The following is a 25,053-nucleotide window of genomic DNA, read 5'->3' as shown; positions in this document are numbered from 1 at the left end:
ACAATACAATACAGAACAGTTCATGAGAACAGTAAATTTATATTCTTTAAAAAAGTTAGCAAGTGATCAGGGAGGTGTCACTGTCATCAGCAAAAGAATCAAAAACTTAATACGGGTCTTTAAACTGACAACCCAACTTAAATATCAAAACATAGCAATTCCTGCAATAACCCACCAACTCACCTCATGTTGCTGACATCAACTTACGGACCTGTCCTAGGAGCCATGCAGCCGCCAATTCTTCGCAAAGTCCATGCAACAAACAAAACTGGAATGGTTCAACCATTTGTCACCACTGCTTTCAGAAAATGCCTTTTTTCAGCTTTCAGTTAAAACCACTTTTTCTAAACTTACCCCTAAATCACCTTCATTCTTTCAAGACTCAGGGGTCCTTTCTTATCTGATAAACCAAGGTATGAGCCAACTTTCTTTAATTAAAAAAAGATCTGAAAAAGATATTTTTGACACTGTTACCTGCTCAAATCCCCCTGTCCTGCAAACAGGACTGAAAGAACGAAATCCAACTTAAAGCACACCATTGCTGATGGAACAAGTCTGGCTTTCAGAAAATCATAGAAAATTATTCATATTTTGTTACCCACCTCCTCAGTGTAAAACAAGGGGATACAAACACCCCAGAACCTTTAGTCTCACTTTCTTATTTATAGGATCAAAATAATTTTCTGATTTACAAAACTAACACTTTTTGACTCATCTCCCTTCCCGAAACTAAACTGACAAAGCATCTCTCACACAAATGACAAGTTTAGCTCTGGCTGACGTAGCAACATCAGCAAGAATTTCCCCCAAATTTCCTGATCTTCACAGGGTATTTCTTCAAAGCATCCTGTAATAGAGAAAAGAGTTGCAGCATAAGCCACAGAGGGTGGACAGAAGGTGAAAAGAAGAAAGCAAAACTTTCAAGTTAAACAAGATAGCTCTTTTGGGACAGGAAAAGCAGTGTCAAAAGCCAGGATTCTATTGACCAGCTATGAAACAGTTAGGAGGAGCTGGTATCTGGTCAAGAAGACATTAAGGATTACATGAAGTGAGCTAGCTAGCTCAAATGCTCAAAGAAATCTTTAAGAGAACAGAAAGAAGAAAAATAGGAACATTATATGCCTGTTTTTCAAAATTCCTTTAGGACCAGGCATTAAAAGCCTCTGAAATCATTCAGTGTTTTTCCATGTTTCCTGGCATTCTGGAGTTTGTCAGAAGAGTCACTCAATACATACACTTATGGCAAGTACAATATAAACAAGAAGAAAATTGTTTCAGATATCTTTATTATTTAATAACACAAAGGCAGGAGTTATTGTTCTAAGGATGTATCAAGAACCCAGGATTCCAGCTGTAAAACTCAGAGCATGACAGAAACACGCTAACGCAACGGTGACAGACAAGTATCAAAATACTGACTGCAGAATTGCAACAGGCTTTTTAGTTTGGTTTTTGCTTTTGTTTTGGTGGTGTTGTTTCCTAATTGTGATGGGGAGGAGTAAAACCATTTTAGGAACTGAGACAGTAATATAAACAGTTCTCAGTGCCTGTTTCATGAGTATTTGACAGTCCTAAATTTACCTACTACAGAACAAAATTACCAAAAACTGTGGCTGAGGCAAGTGTAAGTATACCTACTAAGGCACAAAGGATATCAGACCTTAAATGGACTAGAAATTTGAAAACCAGGTATTTTCAACTAAAAGCACTGCTGGTACAAAACTCTAGTCAAAGATGTTAGAATTCATTTCTGAGATCCACAGATCTTCAGCTATTAAAGTCTAGATTACTTCTGTTCAGTACACAATTCGTGTCTATACCTGTAACAACTAGTCAATTTTCAGTTCATCACATACATATTTCCACATATTATAATAGGATTGAATTTGATACATTAAACTGATTTCTTTTTAAACTTCAAAGTTAACAACTGTTACGGTGCTTGCATAGTTTAACACAGGCAAGTGACTATCATTTCTCTAAAAATACCAGGTTATAAATTCAGCACTTTACTCAATAACCACAGAAGCAGCAAAACAAACAAGTTTGATACTCACAGCAAAACAAGATATTAAAAAGCCATCCAACAGAAAGCCAGTTTCAAAAAGTCCAGTGAAAATGGCCCACTACGTAAGTATGTACTTGAACAGCACCATCTGAACAATTATTTTTAGAATGTACTAGGACTGTAATGCATTCCAGAATAGTAAGAAGTCACAACTGCTATGAAGGAGTAGCCTCAGGGCTATGTTAAGACTGCTGAATAATTTAAATAAGCTGGTGAATTTAACAAAAGATGTAGGCATTAGTTAAAAAATAATATTTTGTGGTAACTGATTTAAGATATTAATTGAATTCAAGTACAAGCATCTGGCTAGTTTACTTCAACTGCCAGCAGCAGAAAACAGAAAAACAAAAGTGCTCTTCACCTACTGCCAGAGGGTCTGGTACACCCTCCTGCCTTCTATTCTCACACTCAGCCTCAGAACAAAACTTTCCCCTTTCCTAATCTGAACATTAGAAGTAAGTCCCATTCTTCAAAACTAATTTCCCATAGTGAGAACAATACAAGTACACAGGCATGTGTGTGTTGTTCACTACTGCCAAACATAAGGTTTTTATTTGAGATCTTGCAAGACATTTAATTAAGTTTGACTACAGAATCCCTTAGGGGGAAAACAATTAAAAGCTTTCTGCTTTCTAACAAACAACTTTTCACTCTTAAAGAAAAACCTAAGATTTCCACTTTTACAGCTCTCAACAGTTCCCTCAACAGTTCCAACATGCTTTTTTGTGACACAAAGCCACAGTAAACCTCAAAAGATGCAGTACTTCCCATATTGCCCATTATGACATTTTGGCTCAAATTTATTTTTAACTAAACCCGGCAAGGTAGAAGTCTAAATACCACTTTCACAAGAACCTTTATTATTATTATTTCTAATAATTTGAATGTAAGTAGTAAAGGCTTTACACATATAACATACTGAACTACAGTAGAACCCTGTTTCACAAATTCACGTGGCACCTCCTATGCAAGGGACGGCAAGACCCGACCATATTATTAGACCTGTAAACTCTTAACCTTGGATTTATTGACTTGATCTTCAGATAGGAAGACGCCAGGTTTAGATTTTATAAAAGAATATCTATATGACATTGTAACAAAAGGACCGTGGGAGGCCAAACACATTTCCTAAAAAATGATGCATTAGAAGTAATTTTCTGCCTAGGCCTCCATTTCTAGGGTAGTTCTGTGTGATGGAAAAAGGAGTCATTTCTTTCCCAATCCCATTTTTTGCCAGGAGATCCTGCTTAGGGAAGGCCAAGATCCAAACCCAGTCATCTTCCAGCAACAAGAGATCTTCTGCTGAAGGCTTGTGATGCAGTATAAAGGTTAGAAGGTGTCCTGAAGCAATTTGGAGGGAATGAAGAGGGAGAAAGAGTCACAAGATGCACCAAAGTAATAATGCATGTAACATAGTTCCAAATGACTTCAACTCAGCACGAACGAAGAACTGGTAAAATCTCCTTAGAATTTCATTGCCAGTTTTCAAGTGATTTCTTTTGCTAAAAATCAAAAAGGAATTTAGAATAAACTTCCGGTGCCAGCAATGACATGGCTGGAAAAAGAAAGGTCTGACTGTGGGCTACCAACATTTGCAAGGAAGAGGCTGTTGCTCTGCACAGCATGAAGTGAGAAAGGCAGAATTTACCTGAGCTGATTCCCTTTTTCTGGGCCTGAGGGATTGCTGATTGTGTGGGTTAGCAGCATATTCCCTTAATCAAAGTATTCCAGTCTATTTCCCTCACATGGACAAAAGAACAGGACTTTACCAACCCAGCAGCCACAGGCTCCCCTAAAGGAAGAAATGTATTTACATGTTTAGAACTGGGGAACTTTTTCAGTGCTGGGAATCAAGTCAGATTTCAAACCCATTTGATGATCTCCACCTTACTGCACATTCAAATCTAGCACTAGTGTAAAGAGACAGGGAGGAGATGAAAACTGTGTGGCTATGGACCATATGCAATCATTGGCCTTATCTTGGCTCCAGCCACCAGTTTCTGCTCTTGACTTAATTTCCTGTCCAGAGGAGGGTCACACCAAGAATGTCATTAGCGCTTCACAGAACTGAAGTACGAATATGACCCATGGACAGGAAGCTTACACAGAGGCATTCTTTCCAAGTGCCCAGAACATTTTTCTCCTCTCTCTCTCCCCAACACTTTTTCTTTACAATGTTCACACTCTTTCCCTCTCTCAGCCTAGAGAAGTGGAAGACAACATCAACAACAAAAAAAAAGGCATAGAAAAACAGCATAAAGTCATCCTTCACACCTGAGTGGATGGCACTTCAAAGGGGCCCTACCTACCTGCAACCCTGTTGTTTGCTTCAAGAACTGTTTGCCCAAGGAAAAAGAGACGAGCAAATCCTGGAAGCAGATCCTTCCCCAAAGGAAGTTTCTTTCTGAGTCTGCAACCTGGAGCTTTTGCTTGAGACTCAGTCCTCTGAGCGGATTCTTTCTTCAAACTCTCACATTGGTTCTTTACTTTTGTGGGCAGCTGGAAAAAGAATGAAGCCGTAGGCTGAGGCAGGGACTCCATACTTCCAGGATAGGGAGGCAGAAGGACTGGAGGGGAAGGAAAAGTGCTAGTTGGTAACTTCTTGAACAATGATCTGTATTCCCTCATTTTCTGCCACACAGAGACATACACAGTCACTGCAATAGGGGAGGATGACAAGAGATGAGTACTAGACATGCAGTTTTTTCATGCTCTGATGCCAAAAAAAAAAACAACCCCAAAGTGCTGAACTGTGAACTTTCAAGACTGTTAAGACATCTAGCAACAGATGAGATCAATCGTAAGATGTTTTGTCCAGAAAGTTCTCTCAGTTTGTTACAAGTAGATGTAGGTAGGGGGGAAGGGGGAATTTAAGCACTAATTTCTTGGAAAAATAATCCAAATATCTCCTCTGTTCACTTTTTCTTGAATGAATTAAAAATGGCATCTATTGCAATGCAGTGAATGTCTCCCCATAATCTCTTTTAAGAAGAAATGGTCATACTTACCTGGATGTTTCCCTCACCAGTGACTTCCTAACACCACTCCCAACTCCTCTGTAAAGGACTTAGTCCAATATCAAGTCTTCTGCTTTATTTGCCAAAATCAGACTGATTGAATACTAACAGCAGTTTAATGCTGTTGTGACAATCTTTGATTTAACCTAGGCAGATGATGATTGCTGTGGAAGCTAAGAACCTACTCAAATTCCTGCATCATGTTTCTGGGTTTCTAAAATACTCCTCTTTTTATTCCTGAAAACCCAAACGCCCTGTGAGTTGTCATTTACAAACAACAAACAAAAATAAAGTGTAAAAGTGCTGAAATTTTCTTCTTCACAAATCCTGAAAGCTGGTTAAAACTCTTGTGAAATGTTATCAGTAGCATGGAGCCCACACACAATAAAACAGAACCAGAAGTCACTGAACTTCCAACAGCTATGGGGATAGCTGCTCACATGTGCATTTACTGGTTATTATCTACTGCAGTACCTTCTGCACAACAACAGTGTCATGCATTTGCACATGGGGCAGTCATTGTGCTGAAGGCAAGCGAGGCACCATCATTTTGCCAGGAGGGCTCTTCTTTGCTCTTAAGACATCAGGTAGAGCGTGATCCAACAGTTTACTAAGAAGGTACATTACTCATTGTGTTTGAAGAATTTCACTTATTTCATTTTGGGGCAATTGGTGGTGTTTCTTGATCCTCTCCTCTAGAGCACACACCTAAACAAAACAGCTTCATATGGTTAGATACTTCATATGTTGTTCAAATACAAGCTTTCCCCTGCTCAAAAAAATCTTGCTTTCATTGTGCTCAAAATAATACAAGAAAATAGGGGGGTGGGGAAGGTTTTTTCATTATAGCCACAGCAATTTTGCAGTTAGAATGGCATACTGGAAACATTTTTGTTTCTTAAACAAGTGACAGATAAAGTCATCAAGGACAAACTCTGGTACTCCAAAGTAATTAAAACAGAAAGATCAGCAAGTTCTTTGCAGAGAAACTGCTGGAGCATGCAGAAGGATACTCTGCTTCTTTATTCCTGAATATGGTTACAGTATCTCAAACTAAGGTAAGAGGTTGTCTAAACAGAAAGAGTGGTTCAAAAACATAGGGTTCTTTTTTATTGTCATTTCATGACTTTTCATCAACTTAAGATCAAGATATGTTCCTATGCCTTTCAACTGGACACAAGACTGTCTTTCTCATTATTTCAGACCAACTTTCAAAGATTAGAGAGTAAGGCTCAGTCTTTTCATCCCACATGCATGTTCTTGTGAAAGGAGGCCTTCCTATTCAGAAAGAATAAGTGATGAACACAAATATAAATGCATTTGGCCAAGAGCTGTCTCCAGGCTGATGCTTGTACTCTCCTCTTCCAGTAAAGAAGAGAGAAGAAAAATGAAAGATACAATGAGCAGAATGTGTTCAATGCAAGTTACTAATGCTCTGTATTGGCTGGCTAAGAAAAATGTTATAAAAGGACAGTAGCAGTTGAAAGCATTATTTATTCTTAAAGACTCCCTTGTGAATAGAAGGTTCTTTTTAACCAGATAATTTGGTAAGTTCCTGAGCTTCATGGCATTGTTAGTTGCTCTAATACTAGTTATCCTTCATAACTAGTGCCATACATAGTACTACAGGCTTCATTTCAGGTGATGCATTGAAGCCTACAAACACTACTGACTTCCAAAGTCAATATTATTTTCCAGCAACAGAAGGTATCCAGATATTCAAAACAGAAGGTGGCAGAGCAAGTAAGTCCAGACGAAGCAGCATGACCCAGCTTATTGCAGGTTCCTTTCAAGAAGGAATCTGTCTAGGACCTCTGTAAGAAATAGTCTTTCACATGAAAGACCCTATGCAATGGAAAAAACTCCAAATCACTTTCGATACACCAAACAGTCTGACATCACCTATCGCAGCTTCAGCAGAAAAGAGTACTTGGTCTCATTTGATTCATGTCTCTTCTTTACCAGAAGACACAAAGATCCAAAGTAAAATTTAAGGGAAAAATAAAAGGCAATATTGAGGATTTTGTCCATTAGTGTTCTCACAGAAACAGCTGAACAGTTTCTGGAAGATCAATCTGAAACAAGCTGTTAGGAATGATGTGTTTTTAAATTCTTTTTATTACAGCAAGATCATGGCATCTCTCCTACAATCAAGAAAGAACTCTTCTTTTTATCCTTTCCTACATAATTCTTCCCTTGAGCAGACTTCTCTTGAACTGTGAAAAATAAATGAGGTTGGTAATTTTTGTGTTCTAGCTATCAAAAACCCTAGCCTGATTGATTCTTATACAGAGATATCTATTTCAGGCTGAAACAACTAAATCTTTCTGTATTTCGAGATGAGAAATCTTAATGAATACTTCATTGCCCTTATGAAGATTCAAAAGAATGAACAAGTAGTCTAGAAAAGCCAATCCAAAGTAGCTGAATCCCTCATAGAGGAATTTTGGGGAAAGTTCTTTTATTGCCTCGCATCCATCTCCAGAAATGATTTGTACTACCTAAATGGGATGTTAAGTCAACTTAAGCAGTTGAATATGCAACAGCTCTTCTCAGTCACTGTACTGTAGTTTGTTGATTTACTGCAAGGGATCGTTCAGTCTGAAGCAGAAAGAAATTATGGCCATGATGACACAAGAAAAACATGCTGGTGATCTACAGATACAGATGAAGTCAGTGAGGAAAGCACCAATTGCTCTGTTTCTGAGCATATGGATGATGGTAAGGAATCCTGTAATCAATACCCTCATCTTCTTTGGGCAAAGAGGAATCTCTGCAATGCCCTTCCATAGTGCGCTGCCTGCTGAAAAATACACCGGGAGGAAAACTCCCTTTAGTGCTTTCTTCCTTCTCTATAGGGCATGTTCCACAGCCAATTCACAAGTCAGTGAGGAGTGGTGTCCATTTTTCTGCATCAGTGAGTAGGAGCTCAACAGCCAAGAAATTGAAAGTCTAAACAACTGTGAGTAAATTGTACAGGATACCATCTGCAAAATAAGCAAAAAACTGAATCTCCATATTTAGTTAATGATATAGAATATAAGCAACAATACTTTTCATATTACTAATACTGAAGCTCCAACAACTGCAGAATCAAAATGCAAGAACATAGAAAACAGGACAAATTGCCCTATCTGATTCAAGTTACCTGCAGTCAGGTCAAGGACTTCTCAGCCCTCAAACTGAACTTTTAAAGCATTATGCAATTATTTTAGATGCAAGGTGCAACTACCCCTGCAGAGCATTTGCAGCTCCTATAGTTGTTGTCCTGCTGCCATTAATTACGCATCCAGAAGTACGTGCAGGCTGCAAACCCACGACAGGATCTACACATCAGCATCCAGTTGAATTGTTATACAAAATAAACATTACAAGAACAGCAAATTTTAGTAAGACATCTTTTTTCCCAGAAAGTAGCACCAACATGGCATGTGTATGAAACTATCAACAAGAGTGATATAAGCTACAAAAAAAAATAGTTTTCCAAAACTTTCTGGTTTAGGGCTTTTTTCAGGGGGAACAGGAGGAGGAGACTTGATTGGAGAGAAGGATAGAAGTCATTGAATATTATAAGAGCTACATCAGATCATTTTATTTAGTCCCAAGACAGAGAGAAAAGGCAGCAAAAACCTTGGGCAAAGTGTTATTTTTAAGGTTATCAATCTGAATATCATGCAACTTACCATTAAAATATCAATATGGCAACAAACTGAATGGTAACAATCTTGACGCTCTGAATTTTAGAGGGTGTTTAAAAGCATTTGGCCTCTCTCCAGAAATGTTTTGTGCTCAGCTTCTTTAAAGGCCTACTAAAACCCAGAGAGTCACAGCATTGTCTAGAGTATCAGACAAGGCATCAGACAACACCTACTTAAGACTGGCATAGGTACCAATCCCTGAAACACCCTCCATACACTCCTAGTTTAGGAGTGGCAAAAAGCCCTGGCTTTTCTGAACTCAGCATGACACAGAATTCCAAAATGATATATAGCTATCACTACACCACACATTTGAGAAACACAGCCAATATGTCTTGGCACATATACAGCAACAGTAAAACACTAGAGGTATAAAATTGAATGACTGCTTGATGATAGAAAATACTACCTTGTAAAAATAATTCCTATTAATAGATACATCAATTTTATACAATTAAAGAAATAGGTATTTGCTAAACAATGATACATTTATTTTTTCCTTTTTAAAACTGTCTACACTGCAAGAATATTTTTAAATGTCTTCATTAACATGCTTTCTATTTCTTGTCAGCTTTTATGCAAAGTACATTTGAGAGCAAACCTTTTTTGGCCTAACTAAACCACATTTTAATCAGATTAACAGACTTTATTGGCACTAACATACATTTCTGTCATAAAAGCGGACCTTTCAGTCTTAGGGAAATTCTCTGCTTCTGGGCAGAGTGCATGAGCCAATATTAAAAAAAAAAAAGGTTTTTTTAAAGACATCATATGATGACTATTTGCTTTTTTTTTCTGCTTAAGAAAGCCAACTACAGAAATAAAGGCTGCAGTATTTCTGTCTACCTTGAACTTACTTGAAAAAGTGACATAAAACCTGCAGTTTCTTAGAGTTAACAGTGGTTTTTGTACTTTGTAGCTCTTGATACATGGCTTGCTTAAAGTAATTTGATTCCATTTACATACAAATAGATTACAAATTTCTTACGAAGTTTTTTTTAAAGCACCATTTCTCTTACTGAGTTTCCAATCTTCACATAATTCCTGTCCTTCTCTGGTCAGAGTCTTCTAGACTGGCTATCTGTAGAACATGGAAGCTGAAATACCACACACAAGGGATGTTAGGAGGAGTGATTTCAGTGCTGTTCCAACAGCCACATCAGACTGGATGCTTTGATTTTGTAGGGATTTGGGTGGGTTTTCTGATGGGATTTCTCGAGGTAGGGTGAAGTCCTATCTGAATTTCCAGATGAAAATACTTCAAGACTTTTCTCTGTAAATTCTGACACTTCATCACTTCCCTCTGGAAGCAATCAAAACTTGTATTTCATATTTGAGCACTTATGTTACTTTCCATATCAAATCCTGATTTCTACAAAGGATTTCCTTACTCCTAGAGTTTATAAATTTAGCATACACTCAGAGCAACAGGCTTGATCCCCCTTTTTCATTTTCAGAAGCAGTAAGAACTCTACAGCCAAAATTGGCTGAATTTTCTAGTAGCCATTCCTGCTCAGACAAAGTGATGTCAAATGCTATTGTAAGCTGTCTTACTTCTTCAGCATTAATAGGTCTGTGATGCAACAGAGGCTTATTATTGTCTAACATGAGGAGCTGACAGTGGAGATGAACTGATTCAGTCATGACTTGCAAATGATGTGCAAGCACACCATGACATCTCTGTAATACAGTCTAACTCTCAGGTTCAAGACACAAGCTTAAAGTCTCATGTGCAGTCAGTGATGTTTTAGATCAGAATTACGTTTTTATATTTTTACCTAGTATATGTTAACAGTACATGAAAAAAGCATTCTAAATTGTCTTGTACTGCTACCACCATACAAAATGTGCTGTCTTTAATCAGCTAATTAAATGTTTTCTAAAGCTTTGCTGACTTAACTTTCCTTATTGGACTAGTGCCTCAGTTCACCCCCATTTCAGGATTAAATTAAAACTGTAATTTTTTTCCAAACCGCTTAGAATAAGACCATCACAAGTTTTATCATAAAAATGTTTCAGTCATCTGAGGTAAAGGCCATTTGAAATGTATAATTTTGTTCTGCTTATGTAAAACTATTTGCATTGAGTTGTCCCCTTATCTTCTCTCCATGCAAGCACCTTCACACCTACCTGCTTTGATCAGCCAGACCTCCAAGCTTTTGCACTAGACACAATTAACTTTGGCAGTGCCTCTTCATAGGCATACCAGTGTGTGGTGTTTGACTGTCATTCTGTATCTGTTGAAATATTAGCACTTGGTTTAGGTTGTATACAAGAAAAAATAAAACAATACAAGTCACACATAAAAGAATACATACAAAAAACACTGAGGTCTACTTCTAGGCTAGGCCTACTGTCTTCACAAAAATTATTCAGAACAGGGAAAAAGACAGACATCAAATAACCGTACCAAAATAGCAACTTACCCCACTGACTGATTTGGGCTGGAGAGTGTTTAACCATACACTGAATCTCACAGGACCCTCCTTCCTTCATCCGAGTCGAGATTTCATTGATAAAAATAACCACAATCCAGGGCAGATAAAAAAGAGCTTCCCACGCACTCAGGCAAACACACAAGACGGCATCACAGAATCATTACGGTTGGGAAACTTATGAACCCTCTTGAAAACAATGCTACCTTTTGAATCATTACTTAACATTTCTGTCTATGATTAATATCTACAACAAACATTGCTTATTTTGAAGCAAGTCTGACAATAACCTACAACGAAAATATTCTTGACATAACTATTTTAGCATGAAGCTCGTTGCCTGTTCTCTGATTTCTGTACCAAATATATGTAAATGTCAGTGTTTCCTCAAAGAGTTGTTATATTTATTAAAATGCTTCTGCCTAATCCCAAGACTTAGGCAGATCCTAAGAACAATTCTGTGGAAGCCCAACATATCTCCTCCCATTCCATTTTCTTTTTAAGGCAAGATTCAAAGATAGGTTTGCAGCAGGACTGAAAAGCAATCTGCATTTAAAGTTACCAAGTTTTAGCTGCATACTTTATGCAGAGTATACCATTTTCTACTCAAGAGCTTTTTAGCCACCTAAAAAAACCTTCCAAGCATTCCATGCAGCTGTTACTTCTCCATATTCTTAAATTAAGTCAAACTCCATCTTCTAGTATGTTCCAACAGCAAAGCATAGTGGATGTGACAAAGCTTGGCACAGCCAACATAAAGAAAACTGCAGAGATCCTTAAGAAAGTGGAAGTCCCTAACTGTTGGCATGTGTTCAAAAGCCATTCTTTAGAGGATGCAGTTAAGCATTACATTCTACAAAATGCAACCAAGAATGAGTCTGTATTCCTTAACTGTAGTTATTCTTACAAGCAGCTATTTCCCCAAGTTTCAAATTATTCTTAATTCGTAGTTTAGTATCTGCATAACTGAAAGCCCCATAAGCATTTTGCAAACTAGACCAGAGTTTAATACTGCATAACTGCTTTTTTCCTCCTTTTTTTTTTCCTGGCCAAGCATTATATTATTACTTCATGCATTTTAAATGTGAACATCGAGGCATTTCTATTCTTTTATTTCTTAACTGTTTTTATTGTAGACTTCAGTCCAACAGGAACACAACTGCCAACTTCATACTTCAAGATGCAACTTATTGTAACGATCTAGCTGGCCGATCTTTGAATGGCCTATTTCCAAGTCAGAATTTCTATTTACCAGTCAATTTCTTTAATTTTATTTTTAACAATAAAGCATGTATGTATGTGTATATATATATATCAGCATCCTACCTGACAGAAAAACCATATATGCTACCCAAAAATATGCATTCTAACAGTACTTGCATAGGCAACTGCACAACTTCGTTAAAGAGAAGCTATAGAAAGTATTTGGCTGAGCTCACAACATCACACTCAATACAGCATTAAACTTTTTTCCCCAGATGAAGTGAACACAGATTTCAGAAATATGGCATATTCGTCCTATGCTAAAAGTCTGCTTTTCCAGCAGTGTAGCATGACTCAATATTTTCATTATTTTCTCTCTTGTACATGTAAAATACATAGAACAAAGGGGTGCCACAGAAAAACCAAAAAGCACTAAAATACCAAGTTGTTCACCACCACAATCACGTAATTTGTTTTCATACTTACTACAGTTTATTACAATAATGTGCAATAAAACATATTCTATATTTAAAAAGTTACGTGGAAGATGCTCCAATCTCCAAAGCTGGGACATACAGCACTGGGGCAGGGGAGGACATGGGGAAGGGTACAATTCCAGAACTCCAGTGGAATCACTTGATCACCTGTTAGGAGCATGTGGCAGACTGTTCTCAAAGAGCTAATAATTTCACCATGATAACCTTGGCCTTTAAGGAAATGAATCATTAACTGGATAGCACAGATTTTTGAACTTCACTATATCTAAAGTTCTTTAACTGCAGCAAAACAATACTGAGTACAGACTAAAAATATGTATGCAAATATATGACAGGCATTGGAACTATATTATCTTTAAGGTAGGTCCCTTGCAACACAAACCATTCTAGAGTTCTATGACTCTAACAGCAACTTAGTAACAGTGGATAAAAACATTCTTGAAAAAGCTTAAGTATTTTAAAGGGAAAATTAAGAGACAAAATATAAGTGTTAACATTCTTCTAACACACTACCTATCCATCTTTTTTCCCCCCGCTCCATTCCCCAGTATGTATTAACACATCTTCCTCTCGTCTTCTTCATCACTTAAATCTGAGCAAATGGTTATTCTGAGTAGTGTTCTAAATAATGTAAAAAAATTATGTCTGTGTAGCAGATGGCAATCAGAAATGCCAACATCATCTGATTACCCTGTCCTCCAATTATCATAAGGCAGATTCCAACTACCACTACACATTCATTTGCAGCATGAACATGTAGTGAATCAAAATTTCCTGTGATGTAAAACATGATACTCTGGACAAGGACATTGGTAATCCATCTCCTCATGGCCCAGGCAAAGCACACAGTTCAAAGGGAGGAACCAGAAGAAGAAGGCTACTATGAAGAAGCCGAACTCAAATAAGCTTAACAATCTGTTTCAGAACTGGAGCTAGCATTAAACACAGAAACGTACAAATTACAGGAAAAAGGGGCTCACAGCTAATGTAACAGCTAACTCATCTCCACGTTTGATTAGAATCATTAATTTTGTTCAGAAATTGACAAAGTTAATAGAAATTTATTTAGTTTATACACACCATTTGTAACTCCGTGGACTTGCAAATTTCTAGTTATAAATCTCTCATACTCAACAAGATTACTGCCCACTACACACAGTTCAATCACAATTCTGACTGGGTCTTCAAAAACAAAAACCCAGAATAACAAAAGAAAACAAGTATTTCTGCTGCACATTCCCCCCAAAACCACTTTTGAAGCCACTGTTGTATCCATTTATCCATATCCTGTTTATATCCAGTGTCTCACCTCAATGAACAGAAGAATGGATAAATGGAGTAGATCAGCATGGTCCATGTTTGCCTCCATCAAGTACAAGGCGAGAAACATCAAGAGGCATCCCCAACATTACTCATTCTGGTGCACAACCACCAGCTATCCAGGTAGTACACCTCAAATGGAGAGAGCAGCTGCAGCCCAGCCGGGGTTTCTTTTCAGACAGTCAGCAAGCCAAAATACACAAAACAAAAGGGAAACTACAATGGGCAACACGGGACAGACACACAAGAAGAACTAAAATACTGGGGGCGAAGGGAAGAGCAGCGCTGCAATAGGAAAAACGTAACTGCAGCACCACAGTCAACAAAACTTGTGACAGAAACCCCTGAAAGTCATGCACACACTTTTTTTAAACTCCAGTACTCACGGATCTTTTTGTTTCTCAAATATTAAAAAAATACCCAGGGGGGCAAACATATTTGAAAATAAAATCTTTCAAGGCTGGTTCCTACATCCTACACTAACCCTGAAGCAGAACCACTGATTGAACTCCACTGAATTCAATGCTCCTGGAGCATTAACTTATTCATTTATGAAGCCACTGGCAGAACTAGAGTCAGTGTTATGGGTATAACACTTAGGCTTCAACGTTAGCCTGACTACTGCATCAGCCACGCGAATTTAAGTACAGTTCAGCTGCTTTCAGGATCTGATGCAAGTCTATATGGTTTTTGTTTTTAAACACTGTTCCAATGCAAGTTGCTCAATACCATCTTACTTGCTAAGTATTTAAGAACCATTCTAATATCACATAACAGTATCTACTGATGAGAATATTTATTAACAGAAGTGACTACTATGCTTGACAAGAGAGCTAATATTAAAATTTATCCTTCTAAGTAACACAAAGCTGGCAAAACATTTTTTGTTATTACTTCCATGTTACTACTTTAGGCTGAATGAAGGATAGTATAAAAACATCTGGCATCACTGTGCAAAAAAAATTTAAAAAGCACCACAGGTACCCTGCAACCAAAACTCTTCTAACAGGCACACAATAAAACAAATAAAAAAAGGCCCAAGAATTTACAGTGGACGCTTGAAAAATCAGATTGTATCAAGGTTTAAACAAGTAAAGCAGGGGGATTCTCAGAAAGGCAGCTTTCAGTCTTTAAAATTTCCAACCAACACGTCTATTTGTGTTGTATTTTAAAGAGCCTGATCAGTTGAATTTACAGCTCATAATTTTAATGTATTTTTAATTCTGAATTTCTACACGCACTTTTTTGGATGATCAATGAACACATTAGCACTTACCAGAGCTGGCAATCAAGTACTTGAAGAAATGAGGCCCTGTCAAGAATATTTTGCAATAGATATAATTGCTCTTTCCCACACTTGTTTTAATTGCTCACATTGGGAGAGAAGAACATTAAGTTCCCAGTTTTTATGTACCCAACATTTTACAAATCTCTTCCTCCACCAACCAAAGCAGGGACAAATGTTTTGAGTCTCCCCTCCAACTACAAATGGTTTTGAGTGAAGAATCCTTGTCCCAGTTTCAGGAGAATTCTTAAGACCACCAGTACAAGTGCACTTTAAAAAAGTATCCTAGCACAGCCTAGTCTCACTTAAGAAGTATCATCCAAGAGACAGCATGAAATTGAGAATCAACTATAACTCAAGCAGTTTTATTAGGGGAGAAAAAAAAAAAAAAAAAAAAAAAAAAAAAAAAAAAAAAAAAAAAAAAAAAAAAAAAAAAGTAATGCAATAGTTAAGTCAAAAACAAAAAGTACAGCAGAACTACACATGACCCGTACTGTGTCAACCTAACTCAAAAAGTTCAAAATGTTTCTAAAGAAGTAAAATCACATGAAACATTTATGTAAGGTAGTGCCATACCCTCTCAGAAAGAGCTCAACATTAAGAAACACACACCTAAAAGGCTAGTTGAAAAGAAGAATTTGAGAATTCTTAATCTAAGACTGCAGCAGAAAGGCAACAGAATTCCTTTAGTCAGTTTTGCTGAGCTTTCCCCAGTTCCTATGCTGTGTACCTAAAGAAATGCCTTCCTACAATTTTCAGATAGTTTACAACCTCAGAAAACATTTTAGAGTCTGATTTGTCAGGTAATTTACTCTATTAGGAAGCTAGAATCATTGGTTTGATTCTCACGCTGACTCGATCCTTAGACCTGCTTTCCTTTCCTGGAAGGCACATTCAGGATGACACTTGCAACAGTAGCAGTTTATCATCCATAATGCAAATATCTTACAAACACACCATGGGAAAACACAGTCAGCATCTGTAAAACTACTGTTGTCATGATGAAACCCATAAAAAACAGAACCTGGCAAAGGGAAGACAGACTTCCAGGTACCTCCATCTCCTGCTTCTTTTGAAAAAGTTTCACAGAAGTTCATGAAAAGATAATCAAAAGGTTCATTACAGGGTATTTGAAGAGAGACTTGCAGCTGCCAATTCTTCCACCTTTGTTTTTCCTCAAGTTATCTACCAAAGCCACTTAGCAATTCAGCAAACAGGAAAAAGAACAGTTGGAATAAACCTGACCAATGGTTCAAAAGCATATTCCATTTCCTTGGCTCCAATGCACTCACTCTGGTCTGCTTACTGGCCAAAGCAAACCCACATGAAGACCTAACAAGTTCTGAATTACTGGTCTAACAATAGTCTGAGCATGTTATTTTCACTCCATCATGCATTTATACCACATTCTCTACCAAATCAGAAGACACACAATGAGAAAGTGATGGACAGAAACTTTCCACGTCTAGAATATCCAGAAACAGTAAGTCTGAAGTACCTCATTAGGCCTAGTGAACCCTTGAGAGTTAAAGATACACACAAGTACAATGGATGTCTCTCCCCTTGTGTGACAATCCTGCCTATCCAGCTGCTGCTTCCTCTGAAAGTAGTATTGGACCTGCACAGGCTGACAGCTGTCCAGAAGCCTGTAGGCTGCTACCCAAAGCAATGGGTTAACAGTGTACCACAAAAAGTGGAACTGCTGACAGACAGTGGCAAATTCTTGGCCATACTCTGTCAAACTTTACAATTCTTTACTTCAAGTTTCTGTTCCCTTCTACAACCACCAGTGAAAAGGAATTCAAAACACGGGGACAAAAACAAGACTCTCATTCCTTAGGTAGCTCCCAAAAAATATGTGTAACAAAATTTAAAATCCTTCAGTCCCAAAAGTTTGAGCTCCTAGCAGCTTTGCCCGTAGCACTGTAGATTCCAAGACTGCAGAAGCCAGAAAAGGCGACATGATACGGCCATAACCAAATAAAGGGTAAAACAAGCAAGCACTTGTACTAGATTGCAGAAGGAACACTTAAGTTTTTTCATGGACCTTCCAGAAACTTTAAAGAAAGCTAGATGTTCTCTCTCTCAAACTACACTGTAGTAAATTAAATTCATTAAAAATGTATGTTCACCATCCTAACATATAGTTTTACATACTGATGGCAAATATTTATTTTTATGATTTGTGTTATATAAACCACAAATTTTATCACTTCCTAAAACTCACTACTTTTAAGTTAAACTTACAATTATATAAAGTATTAGAATAATCTAAATATGGATAATAAACAGTGCCATAACCATGGGCTTAAGAGAGACAAAATACCACAGTGAATTCACCACCTCGTCTTTCCTTTCATCTTCCCAAAACATCCCATCTAAGCCTTTAAATAAAACAAACCAACAGGTCAGGGAGAAAGGCAAAGCTACAGACAGCAAAAAGAGAAAGGTAAAGGGTCCTTAGGAAGAAAGCAATCTGTTTGAAACAAGGCAGCCACTGGAATTTATAGCAGTATCGATATAGTTTCATGAAAAATGGGGGGAAAAAAAGAAATCAAAATAAAATACAGGTGTGTGTCTGGATTAAGTTAAAGGTGTTCCAGAGAACAAATAATTAAATGGAAGCTAAAGAGGATTAATAAAATTCCAGCTTGCAGTCCATACATCAACCTAAGGCACTTAAGGTTTCAGTTCTGTAATTGAGGAAGGACATTATGTTTTAGTGAAGCACGACCTTCAGTTCTGGTTTTACAATCATTGGTCCCAATATCTATGTTCATTTCTTTTAAAAATATATAATAGAATCAACAAAGAAGTATCTTATCTCCTTGCTTTTCAAGTAATAGAGTTTAAAAGAAAAATTTAAGGAAGTATACTGAATTTCTCTCAGGATCACCAACTAGCTGAGGCTGGAATGGATCTCAGGAGATCCCTAGTCCAAACCCCACTGCTCACATCGGGGTCAGCTAGCTGAAAGCAGTTAAGAACCTACAAAACAAGAACACACTGCAAGATGGCCCAGTGTGCCAACTTCTGGCATGCAGGAACAAACAGGGCACCTAACAGACCATCTTCCTCTCTTCCTGCCCATTTTTTAAAAGAGTGTGAAATAATGGTACTTCCTCATAAAAAACAGAAGCTTTCATTGAGAGTCCTGTGTACTACTTTTTGGGAAAACAGGCTTTTCTTTACAGGAACTACCAAACATTCAGTGATGCACAATGTGCCACCAGCCCACGAGGTAGCTATATTTAACATGGCATTCTGACACCTGATTATCAAATCGGTAAACTTCCTTGTTTACATGTGCCACAATTTGATATTTCCCAATTTAGGGGAAGTCTTTCTCTATTTGTCAACAATTTTTCCAGGCCATATACCATGCCTTCACTGTCAGGAACTGTCTATAATTGATTTGTTACTAAAGACTTATATACAATAGAATTAGGGTATCACATAAAAAGCTTCAAGTCTTAATTTCAAGAGTGTAAAATATTTAGTGAAGATGTTAAATTCTTTTCTGACTGATAGATTCCAGTAACTGTATTTTTATTTATAACTACTTGTTTTGAAACTGAAGAGCAAAGAGACAGCTACAGGAAATGCGTGATTTTTCTTCTATCTATCTGCAAGACCTAGGAAACACCAAAAGACACGAAAAAACAAAGTGTGATCAGACACATAAGCTTCAAAGAGCAAGTTCAAAAAAGTGCAAAGACAGCAAGGTATGTTTAGGGACACTATTTTGATTGACTTCAAGAGATTTTCATCAGGATGCTTTGGGACACACAGGTTTGAAGGGAGTACATGGCAAGACTACTAAATAAACCAAAAAAGCAAGAAAGCAAGTAATGTAACCACCCCAGAAGCATGAATATTAGCATGAGGGATCTTTTTGGTTGGTTGAATTTGCTTGTTATTGCAGCATTTGAGTGTTGAGTTGTATTAAATCCATAAGAAGAATTAAGGAGACAAAATTGCTCCTCCCTAGTTGTCAAATAAACACTGACAGTTACTTGGGACCCACTAAAGACAATGATTTGTTTAAACTGGACCAAAGACCGAAATTGTCATGAGCATTCCATATTACGCTTCTATATTATAAATAAAGTTTTAAAGTTTTCATAAACTAATGGCCACATTAATGATAAAGAACACACTATACTGCAAACAATCTAGGAGAGAGATGACATAGCAATCCAGGTGACTTCAATAAAATCTCTTGAAGTACATACATGTTTTCGACTGAAGTTACATTAACAAAAATCTTAAACATATAAATAGCTTCAAAAACTACTCAAAGGTCGAAGTTATGAGAAATCAAAATCTTCAAGGAATGTATCCAGACTCCTATTTTTGAGTTTCATTGTTACACGAGATAGATGAAGTTCAAAGAACTAATATAATCAGCTCTGTGTCAAAACCATGGCAATTCACATTTCCTTCTGTTGTGCTAATCTTCCTTAGAGAGGCATTCTGACCAAAAAAAAAAAAAAAAAAAAAAAAAAAAAAAAAAAAAAAAAAAAAAAAGCAGTCATAATACAAAATCTCAATGAATTTTTAGACAGCTATGAGTAAATTCCAATAGAAAATTCTTCCCTAGATACATCCTTCTTCCTCTAGGAAAGAATGGGCTCCAAATATCTAGAAATAATAGGCATTTGTCAAAGGCTTTGAAATTCCTGCTGCCTAGATACAGCACGGAAATAACTAATCACATACAAATATCTTAAGAATGCTTTTCCTGGATCTATCTAGGACTGCAAGAATTATTAAGTATCAATTAAAAAGTTAAGGAAAGTATTTGTTCACCTCCCTTCAGCTGGACTTCCATGCATTAAACATGAGGTTAATGGGATTTTATTAATTTCTAAGTATGCTTTCTAATACATAGCTAATTATTTGAACTGATTACATTAACATTTAAAGGACAAAAATTATTAGTACAAATAAAATAATTTAACAGTTTGTTTTGATGCTGGAATGAAATGTAAGATTTATTAGTGCAGCATCTAAAAACCTTAAATTACATGAGGGGATAACCAGAACAGAAAATCAGCATTACACAAATATGCGAATCAGGTCCCAGAGCTCTTAGAACTGGTCGCATACTCCATATGAATTTCAAACAATGCAAAAATATTTGCTCTTCAGTCTCATATTCCAACAAGTAATACATATATTGATAAACACAGTCACAGTGTTTCTACATCTATTCTATTTCATCTGATAACTCCTGAAGCTGCTGGATTTTAGCAGTTTATATTTTTTTCAAGAGACAGACTAGAATGAATAACAAGCTTTACAGTCAAGATCTACATAACATGCAAGCTTTTCTATTCCCTTTTGCATTTTTTAAGGGCAATGACATCAGGGGTCACCAATTTCAAAGCAATTTACATGGCATAAATTATGCACTGAGCTGTTCTGGCTTATTTTTTCCTCTGAGTTTTGTGCTCATCCTTGCTCTACTTATATGATTTCTTTTTTTAAGCTAAAAAAAATTCAGCACCATCTTGTTACACAGTTTTTAAAACTACTTAACCCACATCAGTTAACCAAACCTAACTATCTAAACTTGTCAATACTAGAAACTCAGCAATCCCTTTCAAAATGTTCCTCCATTAGTCTCAAACCCCTAATTACAAGAGCATGAATGTTTCCAAAGCACTAACAGCAGTGACAATTCTTTTCAAAGGCAAAACAGTCACTACAATTCTTGGTTCTAAGTAATTAAAAGGACAAGTATCAGGAGCACCTTAGCTTAAAGCCCTCATCCAGAAGAAATAAAATTCCATCCATCTCCAAAGCCTATTAACCAATATTGCATACTTCAAACACTTATGCTGAAATCCAAACTGATTGCATAATAGAAGGTTTTGCAAAAGGCACCTAATAAAATTCCTGGCACTAAATAATTAGACTAATTAGATTTATAAACTTATCCAACCCAGCAGCCACTGTTCTATGGAATTACATGGCTAGTTCAGAGAAGTTTAGCCTCTTTTATTGTTGAACAGTTCATCACAAGCATATCCTGTTGCATCCAGGAAGCAGCACATACCCAGACATTTCTTCCATGCACATCTTAAACAACATACAGTACCATAAATATGGAAGACAAAAAGACAAGATCAACACTTCCAAGTTCAGCACAATGCTCTAGTCAATGACACTATGGAAAATGTTTCTGAAATATGCTAGCCAGTCTGATTACAAACATACTCAGTACAGCAGCTTAAATAATAGGCTAAAGCAGCACATACTGCTAGAGAGCAATATTTGGAGGAAGAGTTACTTACAACCCTAGCTTTATCTTCCTACCTGCCCCTTCTCACCCACCAGTGTTTATAAACATTCCCCACATGAATATGTCTTTCTAAAGAACATACTCCTTTTAACCCTGATTATCAGCACCCCTTCTTTATCCTGTATGTTGGGTACTTAACCATCTTCAGCACAGTCTTCCCCTGCAATCAAGCTTCTACTGATCTTCAAAGGCCATGCACTGCTCAGCCATATACAAATTGCTGTCTCTTTTGTGATACAGAACAAGTCCAAAAATCACAGATCAATAGTCACAACTTCCTCAGACCCCTTTCTCTTAGGATGCTTTACAGAGATATCAACACAGCTGTATTAGAGGGGATCAGGTACATTTTCTTAAGGGTAAAGCTACACAAGTAGTTTACACGTGTAACTGCACCACCTTCCTCAATCTTTAGCAGTTTTTCTTCCAAGAATGTAAAATGCTCAAGTCTGTGCCTCTGGCAGTAGATATGAGCAAGATGTGGTACATAGTAAGGACTAACATAACAAGAACTTGAGCCATTATTCCTTTATGGGTATTTTATTCCACTTTCAGTAATTCTGCACCTATTTTCTGAAAAGTTTAACAAATTCAAAAACTACTGAACAAGTAATCCACCACCTTAGTGCTCCCAACAAACACAGCATATTATAGTATCACCCAAACAATAATCTGATGTAAATGTAAATACCCAGCATGAGGAAGAAAAATATCCTGAATAGTAGTAAAATTATAAATAAAACACTTGGCTAATCCTATTTTAGACATGTATTATTTAGCATATTCTAATTTCATATGTAAAATGCTTCACTAAGGCTATGGAAAGATACCACAGATCAACTTACTACATAAAATAGGTTATAGACAGAAAAAATGGATGAAGAATAGAAATTCATGCCAAGACACTAACACTAAGCAAAACCCCATTTGCTAACTGGCCTCATACATTAGCTGTATGTCATGCAAAGACTTGGAGTATATTATACTGGGTTTTGAATTTTGTATTTTCAGAGTAATTCCCTCCAATGCTACCTCACGTGGCAGCAAACAATATTTGAAGTAACATTTTCTATAAACTAAATACATGATAGGGTTATTTACTGACTTTAGTAACTGCAATTAATTTTTACAAAAAGCTTAAGTTTTACCAAACTTTTTATATTTAAAAGAAGATTGACAGGCTTCCTGCATTTCTAAATTATTACTCTTTTTACTGTTAACTTGCAACATCAGGCATTATTGCTATATAATTCACAGTACACTCCACTTTAAAACCTACTCAAACATCCTCTCTAAACGCCAAGTACAACGCCTGGAAAGTCTGTAGACTCCTCCAGCCTCTGAAGTAGGGGTCTGGAACAGGTGGTGTAGCTGAAACGCAATACTAACATCTAGCAGAGAGAAATGGCAGATCTGGTACCTGGGCCTTGCCTTTACCCAAGTTTTGACCCAAGTCCTTCCCACAGTGGTACCCTTTGTCTAAGCACAACACTCATTTCCACACACGGGACAAGATACAAACATCCTCCTTCGCTGTTGGACAGATTAAAACAAAAATACAGCACAATGAAGAGAAAGGTATTTTCAACATATTTCAAACTAGAAGTTATAAATAAAGTTAGAAAAAACCCCCAAACGCCTAAGTAGATTACTTGTCTCCTTTAGGGTTTAGTGACCTCTGACGTGCTTCCTGATCTGCAGAGAATATCAGATATGCCAGCAACTCTGAAGTCCTGGAAAACATGCTCCAGTATACATTAGTAGCATAAATTCAAATTTCTCCTCTATATTAATTAATTAAAACAGGAGTACTGTGAGGAGGGCATATTTTTAAAACATATACCAGATCTCAGAGGCCTGGTAACAAATTTTAAAAAAGAAACTCCTAGTGTCCTGGTTGCAAACATGACCACAAAGAGATTAATCAACTTAAAATGTCTAATTTTCTTTTTCTGGTTGTTTTGTTTGCTTGGTTTTTTACTGTGAAGACAGTTCACAGCAACTTTGGTAACAGCATTTACCCAATACAATTACACATGAAAGCAGAGGAACCATTTACCATCTTTTATTCCAAGTCCTTTCCACCCAGCAGTAAAATTGAGAACGTGGTAATATTAAACGCTTGCTTTTTACCTACTTATTCATTAGCAACAACTAGGAGTTAGCCACAGATGCTCAAAGAGGGGTTTTTACAACAGGAAGCAGCCTTCCTATCCCGAGGCAGGATGTAACTACCAAGAGTAGGGAAAAGCAGAGGAGGAGGCTGGTCAAGGCCATTCTTCCCTCTGGTACCAGCATGTTCTGCAAAAGGACAAACACATCTCAATTTCATCAGGTAACCACTAAACCTACTTGTATGTTCAGAAAGAACAGACCTCAAAAGGCCTACAATGTAACCTGACATGGAACTAAGAATTTGAAAAATACACAAGCAGGGAGAACAGAAAAATCCAGCTAATGGAATTATTTCTTTTTATCTCACTGGCACAGTGATCACTTGACTCTTTACAGTTTGAGTAATTCTTTGCAGCTACCTACCTACCTGCACTCCTGTAATCAATATAATTATTTTGTGCTGCAAATAAGAATTCTTGCCATCTAGTGTGTTTTCACGGGATTTTAAGCTCACTCTCAAATATTTGACTAAACAGGCATATAATTGGAATTTTTTAGAAAATTAAAACTTCAACAGAAATGAAAATTTAAATTAAATTTAAACAGAAGTTTTTGAAGCTTTAACATTTAAGGCATTTTCTTCTTTTACAGGCCTCTTGAATGTTTGCCAGTGAGGCTCTAATGCCAGTGCTATAGCATCCAAAATGCTATTTTGAGCCATTGCTGTGCTGACCATTACATTTTTCAAGCACAAGAACAGCTTACTGAAAAAAAATAATTGTGAATAAGTGTTTTTGTTCTTAATGAAACCTCAAGTATCTTGCTTCTACTTACACATCATCACCTTGATTTCTGGTGCATGCTTTGACAGAGTAGGGCAGTTGTTACACTTTTCCCTTCTTTAAAGGTGCAGCAATGTCTAAACTTTTTTTTTTTTTTACATACACACACACCCCTGTCAGTCTCCACAGGATCTTGGGGCAATGAGCTCCACAGACAAAATCTTAGTATTAGCCAAGGCAATTTAACCCATGGCCTCTTGTTCACAAGTTGTTTGAGGGCACACAGGCACATACAGTCTAGGTCATGATCTAAGCTAGTTCTC

The 25,053-nt window shown here is 37.0% G+C and overlaps 1 protein-coding gene across 6 annotated transcripts in view; it reads right to left on the bottom strand.

Moving 5' to 3' along the window:
* TSC22D1 (TSC22 domain family member 1) overlaps nt 1–25,053 on the bottom strand; it is a 92,290-nt gene that overhangs the window by 49,217 nt on the left and 18,020 nt on the right. The window contains exons 3-4 of one of the 6 annotated variants that reach the window (XR_005699348.2): nt 4,378–4,567; nt 1,276–3,570 (exon numbers count right to left, since the gene is read on the bottom strand). The exons of 3 other annotated variants lie outside the window; for them this stretch is intronic. Coding sequence is in view for 1 of the 3 variants with exons in the window: in XM_040054537.2 (XP_039910471.1) it covers nt 10,978–11,020 (43 nt within the window). In the remaining 2 variants the exon portion in view is untranslated. Of the gene's footprint in view, nt 1–1,275; nt 3,571–4,377; nt 4,568–10,913; nt 11,021–25,053 lie in introns of those variants that run through there. 2 more of the 6 variants (XR_005699347.2, XM_040054537.2) reach the window with 2 other exon arrangements.

This window comes from Hirundo rustica, chromosome 2 (genome assembly GCF_015227805.2).
Source record: "Hirundo rustica isolate bHirRus1 chromosome 2, bHirRus1.pri.v3, whole genome shotgun sequence".
NCBI classification, from domain to species: Eukaryota; Metazoa; Chordata; class Aves; order Passeriformes; family Hirundinidae; genus Hirundo; species Hirundo rustica.
The sequence above is the reverse complement of the archived record's forward strand: the minus strand, read 5'-3'. Positions and strand labels throughout refer to the sequence as shown.